The 20614-nt window shown below is 38.8% G+C and overlaps 1 protein-coding gene and 1 long non-coding RNA gene across 7 annotated transcripts in view; one reads left to right on the forward strand and one right to left on the reverse strand.

Annotated features, from left to right (window-relative positions):
- Positions 1-20614, reverse strand: part of TAF15 (TATA-box binding protein associated factor 15) — a 29934-nt gene that overhangs the window by 7501 nt on the left and 1819 nt on the right. For 3 of the 6 annotated variants that reach the window (XM_032789649.2, XM_032789648.2, XM_075074062.1), the window contains exons 2-8: positions 17410-17449; positions 15398-15449; positions 15092-15182; positions 14903-15011; positions 11578-11774; positions 9754-9868; positions 241-275 (exon numbers count right to left, since the gene is read on the reverse strand). In XM_032789649.2, coding sequence (XP_032645540.1) covers positions 241-275; positions 9754-9868; positions 11578-11774; positions 14903-15011; positions 15092-15182; positions 15398-15449; positions 17410-17449 — 639 coding nt within the window. The remainder of the gene's footprint in view (positions 1-240; positions 276-9753; positions 9869-11577; positions 11775-14902; positions 15012-15091; positions 15183-15397; positions 15450-17409; positions 17450-20614) is intronic. The other 3 variants (XM_075074064.1, XM_075074063.1, XM_075074065.1) reach the window with 2 other exon arrangements.
- On the forward strand, positions 241-5792 carry LOC142047995 (uncharacterized). Its single transcript, XR_012657346.1, has 2 exons — positions 241-2571; positions 2736-5792. It is a non-coding gene; the product is annotated as an uncharacterized LOC142047995 (long non-coding RNA).

Here is a 20614-nt window from a genome sequence, read left to right on the forward strand (position 1 = left end):
TGTAACAAAAAAACCCCCAAAATCCGGTGAAGGTCGTAAATCTCCACAATTTCTTTCATGCAATTTGACAAAGTAGAAATCCAGTTTATTGTTAAAAGATTGACTTTTAAAGCACACAAACACACCAGCCCCAGCAAAACAGAAACGCTAGAATGCTTCTACTGGATAGTAATAAGATATTGGTGGCTTTTAGATTTATACAGGATTTCCACTGAAACATTTTGGATACTCGGCACTTACCACCAAAATTTTTGAAGCCACCACGGTCACCACCACTGCAGAGGAAAAATTGAAGAAATGATTTCTTCCTCAAGTCTCTATGTGCTGAGCCTAAGGCTCAATCTACACTTATCTGATCAAAAATTACTGTCTAGTGGCTCAAGCATCACCTCTATGTTTTGCACACTATTTGTGTTCAAAGATTATTCTTTCAGATAGTAAATCCCAGAAACTAACCTCCAAAAGAATTGCTGAAACAAAAGGTGGGTGTACACTAATTTAAAAACCCTTTTCCAGCCCATGTACCAAATGAATGCGATTTAAAACAGGGATTTAAAACAGAGGCACACTTTTGATAAAAATTAGTGGGCTTTACTCCAATCTAGCAGCTGCATGGATAGTTAATTACCACTTGTGAACAGAAATTAACCTCTCTTCTTATGCATTTAAGTAAATTTGGATAAATTAGTATTAGTAAGCACACATGGAAGTAGGATGTGTGAGGATCTGGGAATCTGTGCTACAGCGTACTACCAGCACTTGACATTAATGATATAGTGTGTGTCTGAGAATGAGCTTCAATAGCAGAGATCGTGAACTTTTAATTAATTCATTCTGAAACCTGTGGCACAAAAGGTAGACCAAGTTAATAGATTACACACACAGATTGCTAGCGAATGAGGGGAGTTTAGTTGTTGTGACATCCCATTCCAAATGTAATGGAAGTAAAAGCTTGCTATTGCCAACAATTATTCTATTTAATGTGTGGTTCATGGTATTGATTATTTCCCATATTTAACATTAACAACTAAATCCAGGTGCAAGGATTAAAACACTCAATATTCAAGGCCTTTAGAAAAAGATCAAACGGCATTTTTTAAGCTAACAGCCAAGTCTTCCAAAGGTTCTAAGACCGGCTGCTTGCACACACTAGAAGTGTGTGTGGGAGTGCAGGGTCTCCACAGCAGTTACCAGCAGTAAACTGGCAAATTCATTTTGGGAACTTTTATGCAGAGTAACTAAGATAAAGACAGTACAAATAAACATCCTCAACTAGCACTCCTTGCCTAACCCTTGGAGGTTCTGCCCTACAGCTAAAGCAGCAGCCACTGCAGTAGTTTGCTTAAAATCTGGAGGGATTCTAATCTCTCAATTTGTCAAGGTCCAAGTGTGGAACAAGAGCTTAAAATAAGGGACATTAGTAAAATAGACTATGAAGCTTCAATATGGGACTAATTCCTTTAGGATACCGAATATACATTTTCTGTTATAACAAATGTGAAGGCATGAACGCAAGATGTAATTTACAATTTTAAAAAGTCAAAAAAAGTTTTCTATGAATGACAAGTCTGTCTTAAAACAAGGGGCAGGATTTCATTAATCATTATGTAAGCTAAGTCTTTAAACCTATTACCATACAAGGAAAACAAACAGCTGTTGTATCATGACAAAACCTTGCAGCAACTGCTGTTATATTTACATTCATGGAATATTACTTTCAGCTAGGATCTATTTTAATAAACTTGCTGTTGATTTTCAGATGTTATGTATACACAAAGTTATCTGAAACATTAAATGGGAGACTTATTCATATGCAATTATATTGAGCTGCACGAAAGATAAAAATGTATGAGTTCCAAATACTATTTACAGTAGCCTCTACTAAAGGATGGATAATTTTAAAGACTGATGATAAAAAGAATAGTGATCACAAAAATTATATTGCAAACACATTTCTACCACCTACAATTCACTCTAATCAATCCCCTTAAGAACCAACCAACAGGTTTCCTTGTACCCTTCTTATTAAATGTCAATTAAAAACTTCGCCCCACTGGTATATTAGCTCAGAACTAAGTACACTGATTTATAATGAATGAATCAGTCACACAAATTTTGTCTTCAAGATTTCAAACTCTGGATTCCTTCCCCAGTTCACTAGGACTGCACGATTCAGAATGTGCATTTTTTCTGGTTTGTAAATATACAACATGAAAGATGTAGATAGAGAAATAAAAGACACTTATTTACAGTAAACAATCAGGATATTATGGAAAATGAATACTGACCGAGATGGATACATAATGCCTGAAGCCACAGGCTGAAGGCATTACTACCCAACAGAGATCACTTTTTGCAACTTATAAACTGTTTATATTTTTACTATATTCTGTAAAAGTGTATTGTTGTCTTAATATGCTTCAGTGTTGGTTATTCTCCGTTATGTCTCATGTGACAAACTGAACTACTGTATCTGTGTTAGTTAGATGACAGACCTCTTGGATGAATGTAAGTGACAAATTTTCCTCTTTCACATGTACTTTAGTGTTATATTTTTCCACTCCTGAGACTGTTGCGAATAGCTGCTGGAGACCAGGGACTTAAACATCTTATTTCTCACTTTCTCAACATGAATTTAGGTTTTGGTTTCTTAAGAAACAGAAGAGGTGTCTGGATATAGACCCAAAATCTGCACTACGAGGGGGAAAAGTCATAGACATGTTTGTTCTAAATAGCTGATGCTGTGCAGCCTGATTTACCATGAAGACCTAAGAAGACAGTCTCAGCAACTGGGTTGTTTGGCAATACATGGATGCAATAGAATACAGACATACCAGGACAGGGGTGTGTGTAACATATAACTAGTATCACACTTTTATAAGCTTTATATATAGACTGAATACGACAGATAATCAGCTAGAGTTCTGGTTTGTAAAACATCCTTTAGTCAGTCAGAAAATTAGGAAAAATTCAGCCATATCACCAAGACAAAAATTGAAATTCAGGCAGACAAAGTGAATCCTAATCACCATTCACAATAATTAACCCTAAGGCCACAAACATGCTGTCACTGTAAGCTGGTATCCACCAATCTTCATTTATTTTCAAACCTATTGGCATAGTCTGGTGCGACGTTGCACTCTATATGTTTTATGGAAATATGCTTATGAGTGTGAATATGATGCAAATGGAATATGCTTTATGCAAAAGGTCTCTTGTAAGGTATAACTAAAGTTATAAACTACTAAATATACTCCTATTTGTATGCATGTACCATTCTTGTATCTGAAGCTAGAAATATGAAGTATAACTCTGAATTCCTATTGTAAGTATGCAAAGTGTGAGCCATTAATGGTGGTTTAGAACCTTGATGGCTCCCATTGACTAAGCACAATTGGTTGTAAATGGTTTATCTATCTGCAAGCCTTCCTGTGTAAGTGTGAGCCAAGCCAAGAAGAATGAAGATAAAGGGTCTTGCAGTGACATGTGACCATGTTACCTGATAATGAAATCCATCTTAAATCTGGTACTTTTCCATTTAGAAGGAGGGGTGGGGACCCAGAGACACAACAGATTCCCACCGTGTGCCAAAGCTATAAGAAGGGGGTGGTGCCAGACAAAGGGGGCTGCCAGTCATAAGAAAACCCCATACCACCTGAGATGTGTGTTGGAACGAACAAGGATTGTACCGGGGGAAAAAGACTGGCCCCAGACTAGGAAGGAGTCTAGTCTGTGAAAAAAGCTTATTGGAACATCTGAGGATGAGATATTACCTGTAATCAGTTTCTTAATGTATTAGGCTTAAACTTGTGTGTTTTATTTTTCTTTGTGACTTACTTTGTCGTCTGTTATTACTTGAAACCACTTAAATCCTACTTTTTATACTTAATAAAATCACTTGTTTATTAATAAACCCAGAGTAAGTGATTACTGATGGGGGAGCAAACAGCTGCACATCTCTCTCTATTAATGATATAGAGAGTGAACAATTTACAAATTTACCCTGTATAACCTTTCTATAGAGTCAAACGGATTTATTTGGGGTTTGGATCCCATTGGGAACTGGGTGCTGGAGACAGGTAGCCTGCTGAGCTGTTTTCAGTTAAGTCTGCAGTTTTGGGGGCCTGGCCCAGATCCTGGGTCTGTGTTGCAGCAGGCTGGTGTGTCTGGCTCAGCAAGGCAGAGTTCTGGAAGTCCCAGGCTGGCAGGGAAACCAGGCTCAGGAGTAATTTCAGCACATCAGGTAACAGTCCCAGGGGGATCTCTATGACCAAACCTGTCACATCTGGAATAAAAACTGCTAGAATCTTAGGAGTACAGGTATCACCAGTGTTCCCAAGATCACAAAGGTTACGAAGGAAAGAGATGCATCAACTGAGCATTAATCATGGCTGAAGTAAGCAGCATCTTTCAGCTAAAGTTGTTCAAATAGCTTTACTACTCCCTTTTTATCAAAGCTGCATGCTTGTAATGACTTTAGAGGGCTTCAAGCCATAAATGTTCCTTTCAAAGAGAAAAGAGCTGCAGATATTGGAACAAGTGACATTAAAAGCCAAAGGCCAAATTCTGCCTCTGATATGCCCCTAGACTTCTCAGTGAGCACAATGGGAGTCATGTGCAAGGACGTATCTTTCTAAATAGAACTGAAATGAGAACGGACTATTTAGCACAGCAATAAAGCCATAGATTCTACTTCTATCAAGGTATTTTAAATTTGTGCTAGTATAAAGGAACAGCTTCAGGAGGTGATCTACCTGAAAGTGTAATGTGGACACCAAGAGATGAGAAATCACTACTGTTATCTAATGAAGTTCCACACAAAGAGTTAAAAAGCTAGTTTATCATTCTTTCACTGAATTCCATAAACCTGCATCCCTGTTTATCTTCTTCCAAACTCTAAAGCCAGAACAAGAACGTACAGAAAGCGAATAATGTGAAAATAACTCTAAACACTAATGCCATGACAGTATAAGACACTTTAGCTATACTACAATTTCTTGGTACTAGATTAGGCCAAGTCCCCACACAAAGGAACCAAATATAACAAATAAGCAGCAACGCATCATTTTCACTTGTAATACAATAAAATTAAAATCAAGTTTAGATTTAATCACACACAACCAAGAAAATTCTATGTTTAGCTGTGCGACAACTCAATGACTGAGTGGAACAAATTCTGCTTTACACTGAACAAGAAGCTGTGTGGGTGTAGCCCAAATTTCAGTATAATCTGAAGGCAGAACTTCACCCACTGAGTCCAGATTCTGATACAAGGGGACAGAACAATTAAGGTTGTTCCATTGACACTGCACTGATTTGAGTGACTTTTTCGGGATTTTAGGTAACCCCCTTTCCCCCCCTCCCACCCCCACTTCCATAGCACCTTTCATCTAACACACTCAAGACACTTTGCAGAAAAGGATTAAGCACCACAATACCCATTGAGACATGTTCTGTTCTCCAGACAGAAAAAGCAATTTGCTCAAAGGCAAAAAAAGCTGGAGGCAGAGCCAAGAACAGAACTCAGGAGTCCTTAGTCCTAGTGTTCTAACCATAAGAGTACAGAATTGGGGGGGGGGGGGGGGCATATAGAATAGTTACTGTGTAAGTGCCAGTATGACCCTGCCCTACCCTAAAGTCAGTGCATCTCAAGCTATATCCGATGGTTTTGTTTGGTTTCAGTTGTAAACTTTTTTTAAAAATGGGTTTATAGTACAGATTTAACATTTGTTCTTAGCTACAAAGTGTGGCATATAGAGTCTCAGCAGTCCGTTTTAAAAAAACAACAAAAACGAAGTTTGGATGGATTGTTATTTGGCATCTAAAGTTCCAAGAGATCCAGCACAAAACCATTTAAAAAAAAAAAAAAGGCAATTCTGAGACCACTGGTACTTACCATGATGCGAGCATTTGGGGCAGAAGAAAGTTAAGAACTACTGAATTTGATTACGGGTTACCGGATTTGAGCAGCAATTTTCTCATATATATATTAGCTCTTTCCCCCAAAGCTGCATGACTCTGCACACGTACAGGAAGTGAACTGAATGCTGTAGGCACTAAGGTAGGTACATTTTTGGGAATCCCTGCACATTATCTTGAAAGCAATTAATTCATTCATTTAGTGTCAGGACAATACTAAACATTTTAAGAAGCATCTATATTTTCAGCTACTTTGGTCCAAAATGCTTATGGAAACAATTTGAGAGCTTATTGTTTGAGAACAATAATTTGGTTTTGTCCCACACAAAAGCCTGGAATTGCACAAATACAGATATGACTCCACACTTAGCAATCCTCCCTTGTTACAAAAAAAAAAAAAAAAAAAGCGCTAGCAAAGGAAATCAGGGCAGTGCCAGCATAGGCACTAACTGTTGCTAGCATTTTAACGATGCCGTTGCTCATCATGGCTCACAATAGGGTTAGATTAAGTCAGGGGAGTCAACAGGTGGACCATAGGCCAAATCTGGACCGTGGGCCAGGACCATAAGACACTTTTGAACAGACCCCCAAATTTTTGTTTGTTTATCATTATTATTATCTCTGAAGTCTGGACCTTGACTACACCCTGACCAAGAAATTTGGACCTGGGGACCTGGACTAAGTGGTAAGAACACCTGTGGCTGGACCACCCTCCTGTCACTGTTACCATCAGGGGAGCTAGAACATCTTTATGAACAGCTGATATGCAAAGGACATTAATCCACTGTAGTCTCAGATTAGCTAATGATTTCGTGCACCATCCAGGAAAAGTGCAAAGAAGGTACTTTAGACAAACGTTCCAGCATCATTAAAAATAATTTAAATACGTTTCTTTAAGTTGGAAATGTTTAGTGCAACCTAAGGACTGGTCTAACTTTTTTTAAACCACTAACTGCAAATGTTCAAGCCTATATAGTTATAGCAGTACAAAAAAAACTGTGTTTAGACAAGACTTTAGGAGTTAAATACTTCCTGATATTACTGGAAATATCATATTTTAGTGTTACCATGCAAAATACTATCGCAGTCAAACACTGTGTAACAAATAATTATCAGAAGTAGCCTCAGCATATGAGCACAAGTTGCTTTTAGGTTTGGGCGGCCTTTTTTTTTTTTTGGCAAATATTGTTCTCAGCACTAAAAGTGGGGATCTGTTACATTATTAAAGTTGTTCTTCCACCACATTATTTTATGATTGCAAACAACTCAAGCTTTTGCTAGAACTTGGTCAAGAAGTGTTTGAATGTGGAGTAAAAACTGACTTTTTAGGAGTAGAAACCTTAATCAAAATAGAAGACAACTGCATCTAGGCTGAAAAATTCTAGGACAAATTTTAGTTTGAGTCATTAAGTTTAAATACCATCAGTGTGATGTGCTGAACAGAGGAAGATGGTCATTAAAAATGGCTCCATTCCCCCTCCCACTAATACATTCCTTCACGTTTTCAACTCCCATCCACACTTTTCCTTTCCTGAAAGTGCATGTCAAGCAATGGGATCAACTATATTTAGATATCAACATGATTATTTACGCGCCAACATGATTATTTACATATCTGTTGAAACAACTGTAATGGAGGAGTGGTTATTTTCCTAGCTTCTGTTCCACCACCTTGCAAAACACAAGTTTGTTTTGAATGGACACTGTCTAGCAGTTGTATGTCTTTTGAAGCTTACTTTAAAATTTCTTCATTAAGAGAGGCCCAACTTCAAAGCCAAAAAAACCCAAAACACTATTTTTATCATGGGAATTATAAGAAACCCTTACCCGCAATGAAGCGGCTACAATAGTCTTAAAAACCTCAATTCTAACTGAAATTGAACATCTGAAGAGGTTTTGCTGCCTATGAAGCTTACACTGTACAAAAGCTGCCAATTATAAAAGGAACAGAGTTCGCTCACTTCTAAGAGCCATCTAAAAGGAGCGTCTAGTAACTTTGATACCATATACCAAGTCAAAATATTCAGGATCCATATACACTATCAAATTGGTTACAATGAAGAATAACATAGGACCAACCTAGTTACAACATGATTTGGACATTCCTACATGGATGAGATCAGAGTAAACCATGTTATAATCAGGTTTAATGACATGATCTCACTTTGATTTCAACTATGAGAAACACTGACAATTATTTTCATAGTGTAAGTGACCCTTAACAGTCTATACTACAAGATAACCTATGGAAAGCATTCAACAAAACGTCCATTCAGAGAAATATCATTTTATATGTGAAAGGCAGTCCTACAACATTATGAGACATGGTTATTGTACTTAAACCTTACTGCTCCCCCTAAACAATATGATATCTACTTCTCATTACACCTCAGCAGATCTAGCACTAACCCAAAGCAGCCCAATGGGGCAGTGGAATGATGATGTTAATGAGGACCAGTTCATAGGTTACTGGTAGCTTTAATTTCTAGTTCACACTGTCTTGCCCTACAGCCACAGAACTGCAACCCAGAACTGTAGATAGCAGGTATAAATTAACAGTTTCTTTGGGCTGGTCTACACTACGGGGGAAAATCGATCTTAGATACGCAACTTCAGCTACGTGAATAACGTAGGTAAATTTGAAGTATCTAAGATCGAATTACTCACCGTCCTCATGGCGCGGGATCGATGTCCGCGGCTCCCCTTGTCGATTCCGCAACTCCGTTCGGGTTGGAGGAGTTCTGGAATCGATATAAGCGTGTTCGGGGATCGATATATCACGTCTAGATGAGACGCGATATATCGATCCCCGAGCAATCGATTGCTACCCACCTATACGGAGCATAGTGAAGACGTAGCCTTTGTATCTTTGCTAACTTTATATGTAGTCTGGGCAGTTTAAATGAATTTTAAAAACAAATACCCCCAATTCTGCAAATTTATGCACAAGCATGAACATTATACATATATATAGTTATGCATGTTCATAAGTCTGCCTTTGTAGGATCAGGGCCTAAGTATAAAAACCTGACATCTAGTAAAGGCAAATAAACTGAATCAGGAGGCCATTATTGTTTTAGTTTTATAGCTAGAACAGTCATAAAAAAAAAAATGTAGCTAAGCTGTTGAATTCCATCAGGTTCATGTTTGTTTATTCAGTCACTACTTAAAAAGGAAATATTGGGGGAGGAGGGGGAAAAAGTAGTCAAGATCAAGTAATCTTGTCTAGTTACCCTTCTTTAATAAAGCAGAAAGACTATTAGCCAAATCTTGCATAATATCTATAATAATACTGGTCTTCTTTGTAAAGCACACTGAAATCTATTGATATAAAGCACTATACAAGACCTAGGTGATATTACTATAGTAAGTCACCATATACGGAACATACTTTCCTGCCAGACGGTTATCGGACATTAGGCTACAGAACCTTGGCTCTAAATTCTATTTCTGAGCCTCTCTCTCTCTCTTTTTTTTTTTTTTTTTTTTAAAAGGGCATCTAGACAGAATCTTGGTTTATAGCATGTAAAATACTTGACTTCAAAGAGTGGTCTCTTTGAGAAGCCTTGTATCACATCCATCAGATATAAAATGTACCCAAGTGTCTTTATGATCATCACTCTAAGCCTTGTCCTATTCCAATATAAGTAATGTTCCCTGGGCTAAATCTTTGGTATTTCAGTGCAGGCTGATCAGTGTAATTTTAGAAAGCAACTACCTTCAGCTTTCTGTGCTCAAAGGTCTGAATTGTGTTAGCTTAAATACGGAAACCAAAGAAGCTAAATAGCAAGATATTACAAATACATTTGCAGGTATTGGGATTAAATCACTTACGTTAATCCAAACATATGACCTCTTCCATCCATTTCATATCCCCCTCTACCTCCTCCCTGTGAACCGCCGTATCCTTTATTATCTTCTCCATACCTACTCTTTTCACGTCGACCATCTAGAGAACCACAAAGCATGTGTAAATTGCACTGCAAGATTATACTAAACCCATTGCTTAAATTTGCTAATTAAAAATAAATAAGACTTCCATGTTTTAAACTCATCTTACATCTGTTTCACACAATCACAAGGCCTAAACCAAGTTCTGGTTTATCTCCCTAGATTACTATGGGACGTGATATTCCTTAGAATGTGGATACCACCATATTCTGGTACATCACATTTTGCAAAAAATAAATCCATAGTGCCTACAATCCCAACTGAGTTTCTCCTACCCTGAAAAAGACAGATGTAGTTTGGTTAAAGGCTATGTTTTAACCTTCACATCACTTGTTTGTCAAGACAGAAGCCGAGACATTGGTGGTGTGATAAGTAAAGCAGATCAGACCACTGTCCAGGGAGGTAAAGACAGACTCCAAGGTGCCTAGTATGCTGTGCGTAAGGAGATATTTCTACCCTCCACTTCCCAGTAACCCTCCAATACAGGAAAGCAAATAAGAGCACAAATCCCTGGAATATGGAACCACTGATAGTCCACTCTGGCCCTGCAGCTTTCACAATACCAGTGAACGAACGAGAAAGCCTTTTTCCCCCCTCAAGTCTCCCACTCTTTCTCCCTTTACTCCACCTGCAAAGTTTCTTATTCTCCTCCTCCCCCCATGCTGCTTTAGACTCACCATCTTGCTTCACTCCCCACTTGCACCTAGTCTGGAAAAGAGTGGAATAAAGAAGGGAACCTGCCGTGACAGCCACCAGGGCAGAAGGATGTAACTAAACTACTGCAAGCTGATGGGAGAGCATAAACAGAGGGAGCAAAAACCTCAAGAAACTACAGGCTCCTTTTCCTTAGCAGCTTTGACAAAGTGGCAGAACTTGAACAGGCACAGCTTCCTTCTCATGGATTCTGCCCACAGGACTCAGCTCCTTTTCAGAGCTCCTCTCTTCTTTTCAAACACACTTTCAGGAGGAGAGGGACAAGAAAGATTCCTTACATGCAGGGAAAGTCATTTCATCTGCCTGTCAACTCCCCGTACAGAGCTTTGATCTCCTATGCACACAGCCAATCTTAATATGGAAGTGACATGCGCAGCAAATTTATAATCTCTCTAAATATCTTCATTTTTTTTCCTCAAAAAGCGACTGTCCTCCTAGACACTGGAAAGGAAGGAAGTCTTTCTGGTGGGCCTCATCCTTATAGACATTCACTTCCCTCCTTCCTCTTAAAAACATAAACACTCTCAGTGAAAGAAACAACAGGGGGGCTGAAAAAGGGCATGCCAATCACCTGTTATTGTTTAATGTAACTAACAAAGACAGCTGCCGGCTTGGGATGAAGATTCTTATAACATGAGTGTTGATCAGGTCATCCACCCTCAAATCCAAAGTGAAAACCTTTTCTCCCCCTCACATAAGGAAGTGAAAAAAAGTTTCAGGAATCAGAAAATAATTATCAAAAAGGTGCAGAAAAATCACACAGACTTGAGGACACAATTTTTGACCCCACCACGTCATGTGTAGTTAGTAAGAGGTCTCCATCGTGCTACAAGAAACACTCACCACTTTGGAGAAAAAGGCTTTCACTGCTTTCCACCTCCACCCAAATAATAATCTGTATGCAGCAACCCAGAATGTTTCATATCACAAAACAGAACGAAGTTCTTCAGTTTAACTTGGCTAAAGATGTTATACTCATTCTGCATGCTGTACCTTGCGTGTTGTGACTGAAGCTTTCCTTTTGCTGTGATTGATAGAATTTCTGATGCTGACCATATGAACCATGTTGCGGGTCATAGCTTGACTGCTGGTCATATGAGCCCTGCTGCTGGCCGTAGTCTGACTGTTGGTCATATGATCCTTGCTGCTGACCATAGCTTGACTTGGGTTCATATGAAGAGGCTCTTCCACTGAAAATAAAGAGGAATAATAATTATTAGACAGTAAACAGAGTTTATATTCCCAGTACAGAGAGAGCAGAATAATGGCTACAAATGCAATGATTCTGGTCAGACTTCCTAGTCTTGATTTCCTTCAGGACTCAAAAAAAACAAAACAAAACAAAAGAAAAAATAAAATCACCTTTATTTATACAGAAATACTACACAGTTTGACGTGGCTAGGTGCGGCTTCAAATACAGGGGAGCAGAAATGTGTGTATCATCATCACTATCAGCGACAACATCTGTTTAACAGCAGAAACAAACCAACAGAAAATGCTAACATGACAGGAAACATGGGTTTTATTTTACTGTTTTCTATTGAGAATTTTAGCAATCATAGTGAAAATCCAGACAGTTAGTGCAAGAACTGTTCCTCCTGGTTTATACCTACTAGCACAAAGATCCTGGACCAAATCCAGCCATAGAGTAACTGAGTCAACACTGTGCCCTTGTTGCCAAGAAGGCTAACAGCATTTTGGGCTGTATAAGTAGGAGCACTGCCAGCAGATCGAGGAACATGATCATTCCCCTCTATCTGGCATTAGTGAGGCCTCATCTGGAGTACTGTGTCCAGTTTTGGGCCCCACACTACAAGAAGGATGTGGAAGACTTGGAAAGAGTCCAGCAGAGGGCAACAAAATTTATTAGGGGGCTAGACCACATGACTTACGAGGAGAGGCTGAAGGAACTGGGATTATTTAGTCTGCAGAAGAGAAGAATGAGGGGGGATTTGATAGCTGTTTTCAACTACTTGAAAGGGTGTTTCCAAGGGATGGATCAGACTTTTCTCAGTGGTGGCAGATGACAGAACAAGGAGTAACGGTCTCAAGTTGCAGTGGGAGAGGTTATGTTGGATATTAGGAAAATTTTTCACTAGGAGGTGGTGAAGCACTGGAATGGTTCCCTAGGGAGGTGGTGAAATCTCCTTCCTTAGAGGTTTTTAAGGTCAGGCTGACAAAGCCCCGGCTGGATGATTTGTTGGAGACTGGTCTGCTTTGAGCAGGGGGTTGGATAGATGGACCTCCCGAGGTCCTTCAACCCTGATATTCTATGATTTAAGAGTTACACCAGGATGATTTGGTCCTCCATGCTTTCAGAAAAGAAAATTGTCTCTCTTTGGGAGAGGCATCTGGATTCAAGTAAACATGATCAAATATGAAGTTCTAGCTATATATTTTTCCAAACTCTGAAAAGCCATTTCTTCCAGAAACATCTGGTACAAATGGGAAATATGTATATGAGACCTGTGAATTCAAATCTAAAACACCTAGAAGAGCTCTATGATTTAAACGTCAAACTACATTTCAGCAAATTAAAGAAGATCTGGCAATTTCTTAGTGGGAGAAGAGCCACAGTAAGATAAGTATTTTGCAAGGATATCTTTCTTCTTTCAAATCTTCTTGTAGTCATGCCAGATAAAACTGTACAGAAATACCATGGATGATGATAGAAATTTACACGGAAAAGAAGGGACCAGGGCTTGGCTACACTCACACTTTACAGCGCTGCAACTTTCGCGCTCAGGGGTGTGAAAAAACACCCCCCTGAGCGCTGCAAGATGCAGCGCTGTAAAGTGTCAGTGTAATCAGGGCAGCAGTGCTGGGAGTGCGGCTCCCAGCACTGCACGCTACACCCGTACAGGATGTGGTTTACGTGCAGCGCTGGGAGAGCTCTCTCCCAGCGCTGCCGCTCTGACCACACTCACACTTCAAAGCGCTGCCGCGGCAGTGCTTTGAAATTCCAAGTGTAGCCATACCCCAAGAGTGAGTGCAGATACTGTGTACAGATCCATTAAGCAGCCAGCTCAAAACAGTAGTAGATTAGAGGTGCCCTAACCCAGACAGCAGTGGGTCTTTACTGAAGAAGAAAATTGTGGCAGTGTAAATACTGCTAGGCTACCATGGATTAATAAAAAATTCACACCCTCCAGAAATGTACACACATCCTTTAGCAAAGGTTACTCTATGAGTTTGGAATAGAACTAGAGAGAAGCTCTTTTCCCTTGCCAACTACACCCATTACAAATAATCCAGCTCTTAACCCATATTATGAACCAGAGAATGTTAAAGACTGGGAGAGCCATTGAAATATGTACAGTTGACCAGCTATTCAATACAGAACACAGCACACTTGTCCAATTTTTGGGGGAAAATTAATATTTGACAGACATAGTTAAAAGACTAGATATGTGTAATCAGAGATTTCAATTGCTTTAATTAAAAGAAAAATCATTAGAAACAACATGTTCACACAGGCTTGAACGGTGGTGTTATGATGCTCACTAATATGGGTACATCCTGGTAACCAGAGCACTCTGAGGAGTATATTATTTGTATAGTACCTCCTTAAACAAAAGGTCAGCTTTAATAGTTTTGTTTCTGATATTTACATATGAAAGATTTGTAAACCTGTTAAAACTTCCTAAATAAACAAACAGTAGTTAAACAACAAAAAGACGTTTTTATCCACTGCATGATTCCTAAAGCTTCCTGCTGTTGAGACAAACATCAGACCCCTACTGTAGTTTGCTTTCCCCATCTTATTTCCTAAATCAAGACTGGTTGAACAAGAAAAAACAGCAGGCAATTGGCATTTAAAGTCTTTAGTTATCAAATATCTAGACTATCCTACGGTGTACTGGCACCAAATTGGTTTACACACAATTCTGTAGTCAAGCATTTGTATCTGTGACTATAAAAGACTAGTGACTCCTTCCACTTCTACAGGAGTCATGCAAAGTATCTTATAGTGAAAGTAGGTGGCCTTTAAGAAAGTCAAATACCTCAAATATCTATTGATGTTCTATTTAGATCATATTGTATTAGTAAATAACTTTTAAATTAAACACTATCCATGGTGTCAACAATATAAGCAATAAGGAAGTCACAGGAATCAGGACTAAGAATTGTTAGAACAGACAATTGCTAGTATGACTGTTTAACCCATTTATCAGAAAATTACGTTTCCATTTAAAGTTTCCAGAGCTGGAGGATGTTCTTAAGGGCTGCTCTAATAAGTTTCCTAATACAGCTACCTAACAAGGTGTCTCAGGCAGACAATGCTTGAAATGTACGTGGTTAACTTTGTTTCCTTACCCTCCAGATGATTCTTTTTGTTGTTCCTGATTGCCGTAAGACGGTTGGCCATATGAGCTCTGATTCTTATTTTCATAACCAGATCCTCCACTATATCCTTGTCCATAACCTGAAAATTGAACAGGGGAATTTTTTATGTAACCAAACCATGAATATTTACTAGACAGTAAATTTAGCAAGCTAGCCAACCTGTTTGACTTTGTCCATAGTTTCCTTGATAACTTCCATAGTTCTGTCCATAAGAGGAACTCTCTCCACCCTGCCCATAGCCAGAATAACCCTGTAATTTAGAGAAAGATTTCAAGCAGAGGTAAGATCCACTAAAGGAAACAATGTCTTTCCTTGTCTAGACTAGGGGTTTGCATCAGTGCAGCTTTATTCCACTGATGACTGATATTGGGCTATATCTTAATGCAGACAAGTTAACCCAACAATCATCATCTCTTACTCAGAAAAAAAAAAAATTTGAGAAGCACAAACTGTATTTCAAACTACCTGTGGTGCTTGTCCATAATTTTGATTGCCTTGACTGCCATATGATGAATAGCTGTAAAATACAGACACTGTCAAATAAACTTGTATCAAGTATTAGATTAAAAAAACACACAGTATAAGAAAAAGTATATAGTAAACTATGCTATGTAAACTGCAAGTTTCTTGTACTTACTGTGATTTGGGACTATTTCTAATTTAAGTTTTGTCATCTATGTATTTAACCTATGTGCCTACTATGATAAGCAGATTAGAAATGCAGAGATAAAATAATAGTTGACTAAGATGAAAGATTTGGTAGACAAAAGCTGGAGAATTTAAATTCAGATTCTGTTTCAAGTATAGATTTTAGGGTATAGGCACTGAGCCTTGTTATAATTTTCCAGAATACCCTATAATGAAAATGAATCTTATATGAATCCAAATTATTCACAATTAAAAAACACTTAAAAAAAGGTCAAATACCAAAACACACAAAGCATACTAACAGATTAAGCCAGTTGCCTTTTAATCAGGGCCGGCTCCAGCTTTTGTGCCGCCCCAAGCAGCGAAGCGAGAAAGGCACTTCGGCGGCAGCTCTACTCTGCTGCTTCATTCTTCAGCAGTAACTTAGTGGCAGGTCCTGCGCTCTAAGAGGGACTGAGGGACCTGCCATCAAAGACCCGGATGTGCTGCCCCTTTCCATTGGCCGCCCCAAGCACCTGCTTCCTTTGCTGGTCCCTGGAGCCGGCCCTGCTTTTACTCAAGTACTGTTCCTATGATAATCTGCTGAGGAGTCCAACAATATTGTAGCTCATCCTCATGAAAAACTGCACCAGCTTCAGACTACAGTTACGTGATATTGTCCCATTTTCCTGAATCCAACATGAGCGTCACAGAAAAGTTATGAACTAAAATAGGTAGGTTCAGCTGTGTAAAACATACATCGCTATGACCTATTTAACCATAAGTTAATGTACACAGACATATTGTAGACACTTTCACTAAAACACTCAGGTGTATCCAGGATTTTAATACTTTTGTAAAGGGATACTATTATCTAGAATATCTTTTTCACAATTCAGATTATAATACTGCACAAATTCCAGAATCAAGTTAATTTCTGCAAACGTGCACAAACTTAGTTGTAGTCCATTTTTCCAATTTCAATACAACACTTTTAAATATCAACTTCACATGGTGAAACCCAGATTTAGCCCGATATCCTGCTATTGGATCTACCTGGGGAGAGCCCCAGCAAATTCACTGAAACTGTGTATGGGCATAAAGGTCTGCCTGTGTAGATCCAATTGTAAAACTGGGGTTTTAGGGTTATAACACAAGCCAGCTATTGTATTTACATTTTATGTGCAGCTGAGAGCCAAATCCCTACAATTGGTTAGAAGAGGGATTCTGGGAATGAAAGAGCTTAAGAGAGCCACTTGTCCAATAACAAACACATACAAGTGATTGTGAATCAGCCCTGTAATTTTAAAATGCATGGGAAAGACTGTCACATGGAAAACACCTGTGGCTATTTTATGAATCAGTTTTTAAATTTCTTATCTATGAATTTATTAATTTCAGAAAGCACAAAGGTAGGTTAAGTTCTTTCAACTAGTTTTGGGAAGAAAATTTACCTCACTTGACACTTCTGACTACCTATTTTGCCCAATGTCTTACTACTTACCGTATCTCTGACTACACCTTAAGAAAGTAACAAAAAGAAAAAAATACTTGTGTATATTTATGGAATCATCCACACACACATTCAAAAGTACTTAACATGTTAGCCACTGTCACTTTGACCTAAACCTATTTACTTTCTTTCCCTCATGAATATTTGTAACCAAATGTAAATTCTTGTAGGATATCTTAATAAGGGAGCTTGTGGGCTGAACTCTGTGCCTAAAACTCCCTGAGAATGTGGGCTTGATGTGGTGGTACAAGGTATCAAATCTCATGAGGTGAATTCACCCACTGTTTTTTTGCAGACCCACACAACAACTGACAGCATTAAAAAAAGGCACACATACCTCTGCTGCTGGCCCTCAGATTGACTGTAACTTCCAGAATCTATTTAAAAAAATATATATATATTTTTGGTAAGCAGCACTGAGCACTTCTAATTCACCCAAATAAGACCTCAATTCTAGAGCACCTAGGTAAGGACTAACAAGAAAAAGTCTCATAAATAGAGTGAAGACAGTAAGAACCAAAGGCAGAAGTAAATGGTTAATCCAGAATTTCTTCTAAGTCGTTTATAGATTTTCAATGAATTCAAAGAAATGAGTTCTGCATAAAAAAAGTCAACCTATGCATGCATGCATTACATGTTTATTACACAGGTTTTAGAGTAGTCAAAAGGGACAGTTACCAAAACAGCACTGTGTCAAAAAGTCATTAAGGGACATCAACTTGAAAAAAGACATTTCTTTGAAAGTCTTTTATCTATTACTTTCAAAGTAGCTCCTAAAATTATTGTAAATGAAACAGAGAAAAAAATTATTTTCTCAGGTTACTTTGTGCATTTGACAGCATTTATCAGTTTAGCTATTTTCCTTGTATAGTCAGACAGTTTCCCCTTTCGTCTGCAAGAGAAAATCATTTTTTTAAATCTGTTTGTAAAACAACAAAACTAATAGTGGAACTCAGGCAAGTGCAGTACTTGTAACTACTTTCGGCTTGCTTTTTGAAATACAGATTTTACTTTGATGACACCACTTTAAGTCTTAAGAATTGCATGACTGATGAATGGGCATCCTCTGATGGCTAGAGAATGCAATACCATTATCGATTTAGAGTACAGCATAAATATCTTAAAATAAAGAAATCAGGCAAAGCCAAATCTGTCAGTTTTATCTGATGTCCGTTTTAAGACAATGGGTTATGTTAGAGAGCTCTTCTTGGCAAAGGAGCTGAGGGTACAGTGGAATTTGGGGGAGTATTAATGGAAAGAAAGGCCTTCCTCCACTCCATGACATTCCTCTCCCTTTTGGCAGTGGCAGGAAAATTATAATGACCAGCACAAGCCAGACAGAAACCCCAGTTTTGGTTGTTCATTTACAAAGGATGCAAGTTGTCCGAACAAAGGTCAAGACTTAACTATTCTACTTCCAAATGATGGAATCTTTCTGATAGCAGGCAAACAGATTCAGACAGTGCAAGTACATTAAAAGAATATGGATTTTGAGAGAGAAATCTCAGAACTACAGTAATTAAGCTCAAGTTAAACCTGTACTTTGTAAAACATCTTAATAACGGCCCTAAGCAGCAAACTCTGCACCTGAAGCTCCCCATGAATATACTATTACCACATCAGGTCTACGAATCTAGACTTTTAAAGCTATCAGAGCAACATTAGGGTGGCATGCCCATTGCCTGGTATCAGGGATTTAATATTTTGGAACCGTGAATTGCCTTTCCCTTATAGATTAGGCCTACCATATTCCTCCCTCTACAACAGTTATGAATCAAGGCAGATTTCCTTGGCTTTTTACATTTTAATGGCCGATAACATTTACAGTGGGTAATGTCAAAAACTCTTGATAGAGCTGGTGAAATGGTATCTGTTAGAGCAGTGGTGGGCAACCTGCAGCCCACCGGGGTAATCTGATTGCGAGCTGTGAGACATTTTGCTGATGTTGACCGTGCGCAGGCATGGTCCCCCGCAGCTCCCAGTGGCCGCAGTTCATCAATTCTGGCCAATGGGACCTACAGGCAGCAGCGGGGGACATGATGGTCGCCACTTCCCACAGGTCCCTGTGGCTGGGAACAGCAAAACGCAGCCACTGGGAGCTGTGGGGGGCCGAGCCTGTGCATGGTCAATATCAGCAAAATATCTTATGGCCCGCAATCAGATTACCCTGACAGGTCACATGCGGCCGGCAGGGTGCCCATCACTGTGTTAGAGACTGAACTTTACATGTCATCTATATATGTCACTTACCCATTCCCATGCCAGCTTTGGTCCCTTTAGAACCTACAATACCAGTCACAACCAAAATTTTAACAATTCGTGTAATTACTTTTTATAAGTACTTCCTCAATTCACCTGCAATCCAATCCAAATTTAAGTCTCCAGAGATGAAAAATTTGAACATAACTATGGCTTCTATTTATATCACCCTACACAGCCAAGCCTACTTTCACAGTCCACTATTAACTTTTGGTGATCTCACTCCACCTCTCTCCTTCATCTACCCAGGCTCGCACCTCTCTCTCTTCTCTTATATGGCCTGTCTCTGCAAACTTAGTATGTCAAAAACTGAACTCATCTGACCACTCTAATCATCTCAACTATCCTTGACACTCAAGATCACAAGCTTGTTTTAATTTTTGACTTTGTTTTCCTTGACTCACATCGGATCTTGACAAATATTGTTGTTTCTCACTCTAAAAAGTTTCTAAAATCTGTCACTTATCTCTGTCACCATTAGCGAAACTGTGGGTTCATTCCATGATTTTTTCACCTGGACTACTGTGACCTCTTCTTTTCCAGCCTTCCTTTCTCTCACCACTTCAATCTCACCAACACATTGGAGATAAAATTATATCCATTCCTGCTGCTTTAACCATGTCTCCCCCTTCCATCCAACAAATGCCTTCCCTGCACTTTCCACTGTCCTCACTTTCAAGATGCAACACAATCCCTCCCAGCAGCTTACATCTCAGCTCACTTCTCCCAGCTCTTCTCATGTGACACACATCATGCATACTCTTTTCTCTTTTGTCACTCCTTCTCTACTTCACTCCCACCTTCCGGTCATTATTCATACTGCTGCCTATACTATTTTTCCAAATCCATTTTTTTTTTTTACTAGCTCTCCACTGCTGACCTCTCAGTGATGTCTATTCCTTCTCTTTTGCCCTTCCTTATTCTCAATTTCAAAAAAGTTAAACATTAGCACTTAAATTATTAAGTTTTCCATGAAAAATATATCTACATTTGTTATAAATCTAGCCCCTCCATTCACCGTGTCTAATTAAGGACTCAATCCTGCCTACATTTACATAAGTGCTTAAATGTAAGGCCACATGTAAGTCTTAGCAAGATCAGGGCCTCACCCTGTAAGCTACTCAGGGCAGGAACTTCTAAAAAACACCACACAAAGGCAATAACTATTTTCAGATGGTAGTATCACATTTCAGGCTTTGTAAAAACAATAATTTACTAAAACCTGAGATCAACAGAGAGATTTTACAGGTTCTTAAATTGAAACAAAGTTTAGATGGTTATTT

Source organism: Chelonoidis abingdonii, chromosome 20 (genome assembly GCF_003597395.2).
Source record: "Chelonoidis abingdonii isolate Lonesome George chromosome 20, CheloAbing_2.0, whole genome shotgun sequence".
Classification (NCBI taxonomy): domain Eukaryota; kingdom Metazoa; phylum Chordata; order Testudines; family Testudinidae; genus Chelonoidis; species Chelonoidis abingdonii.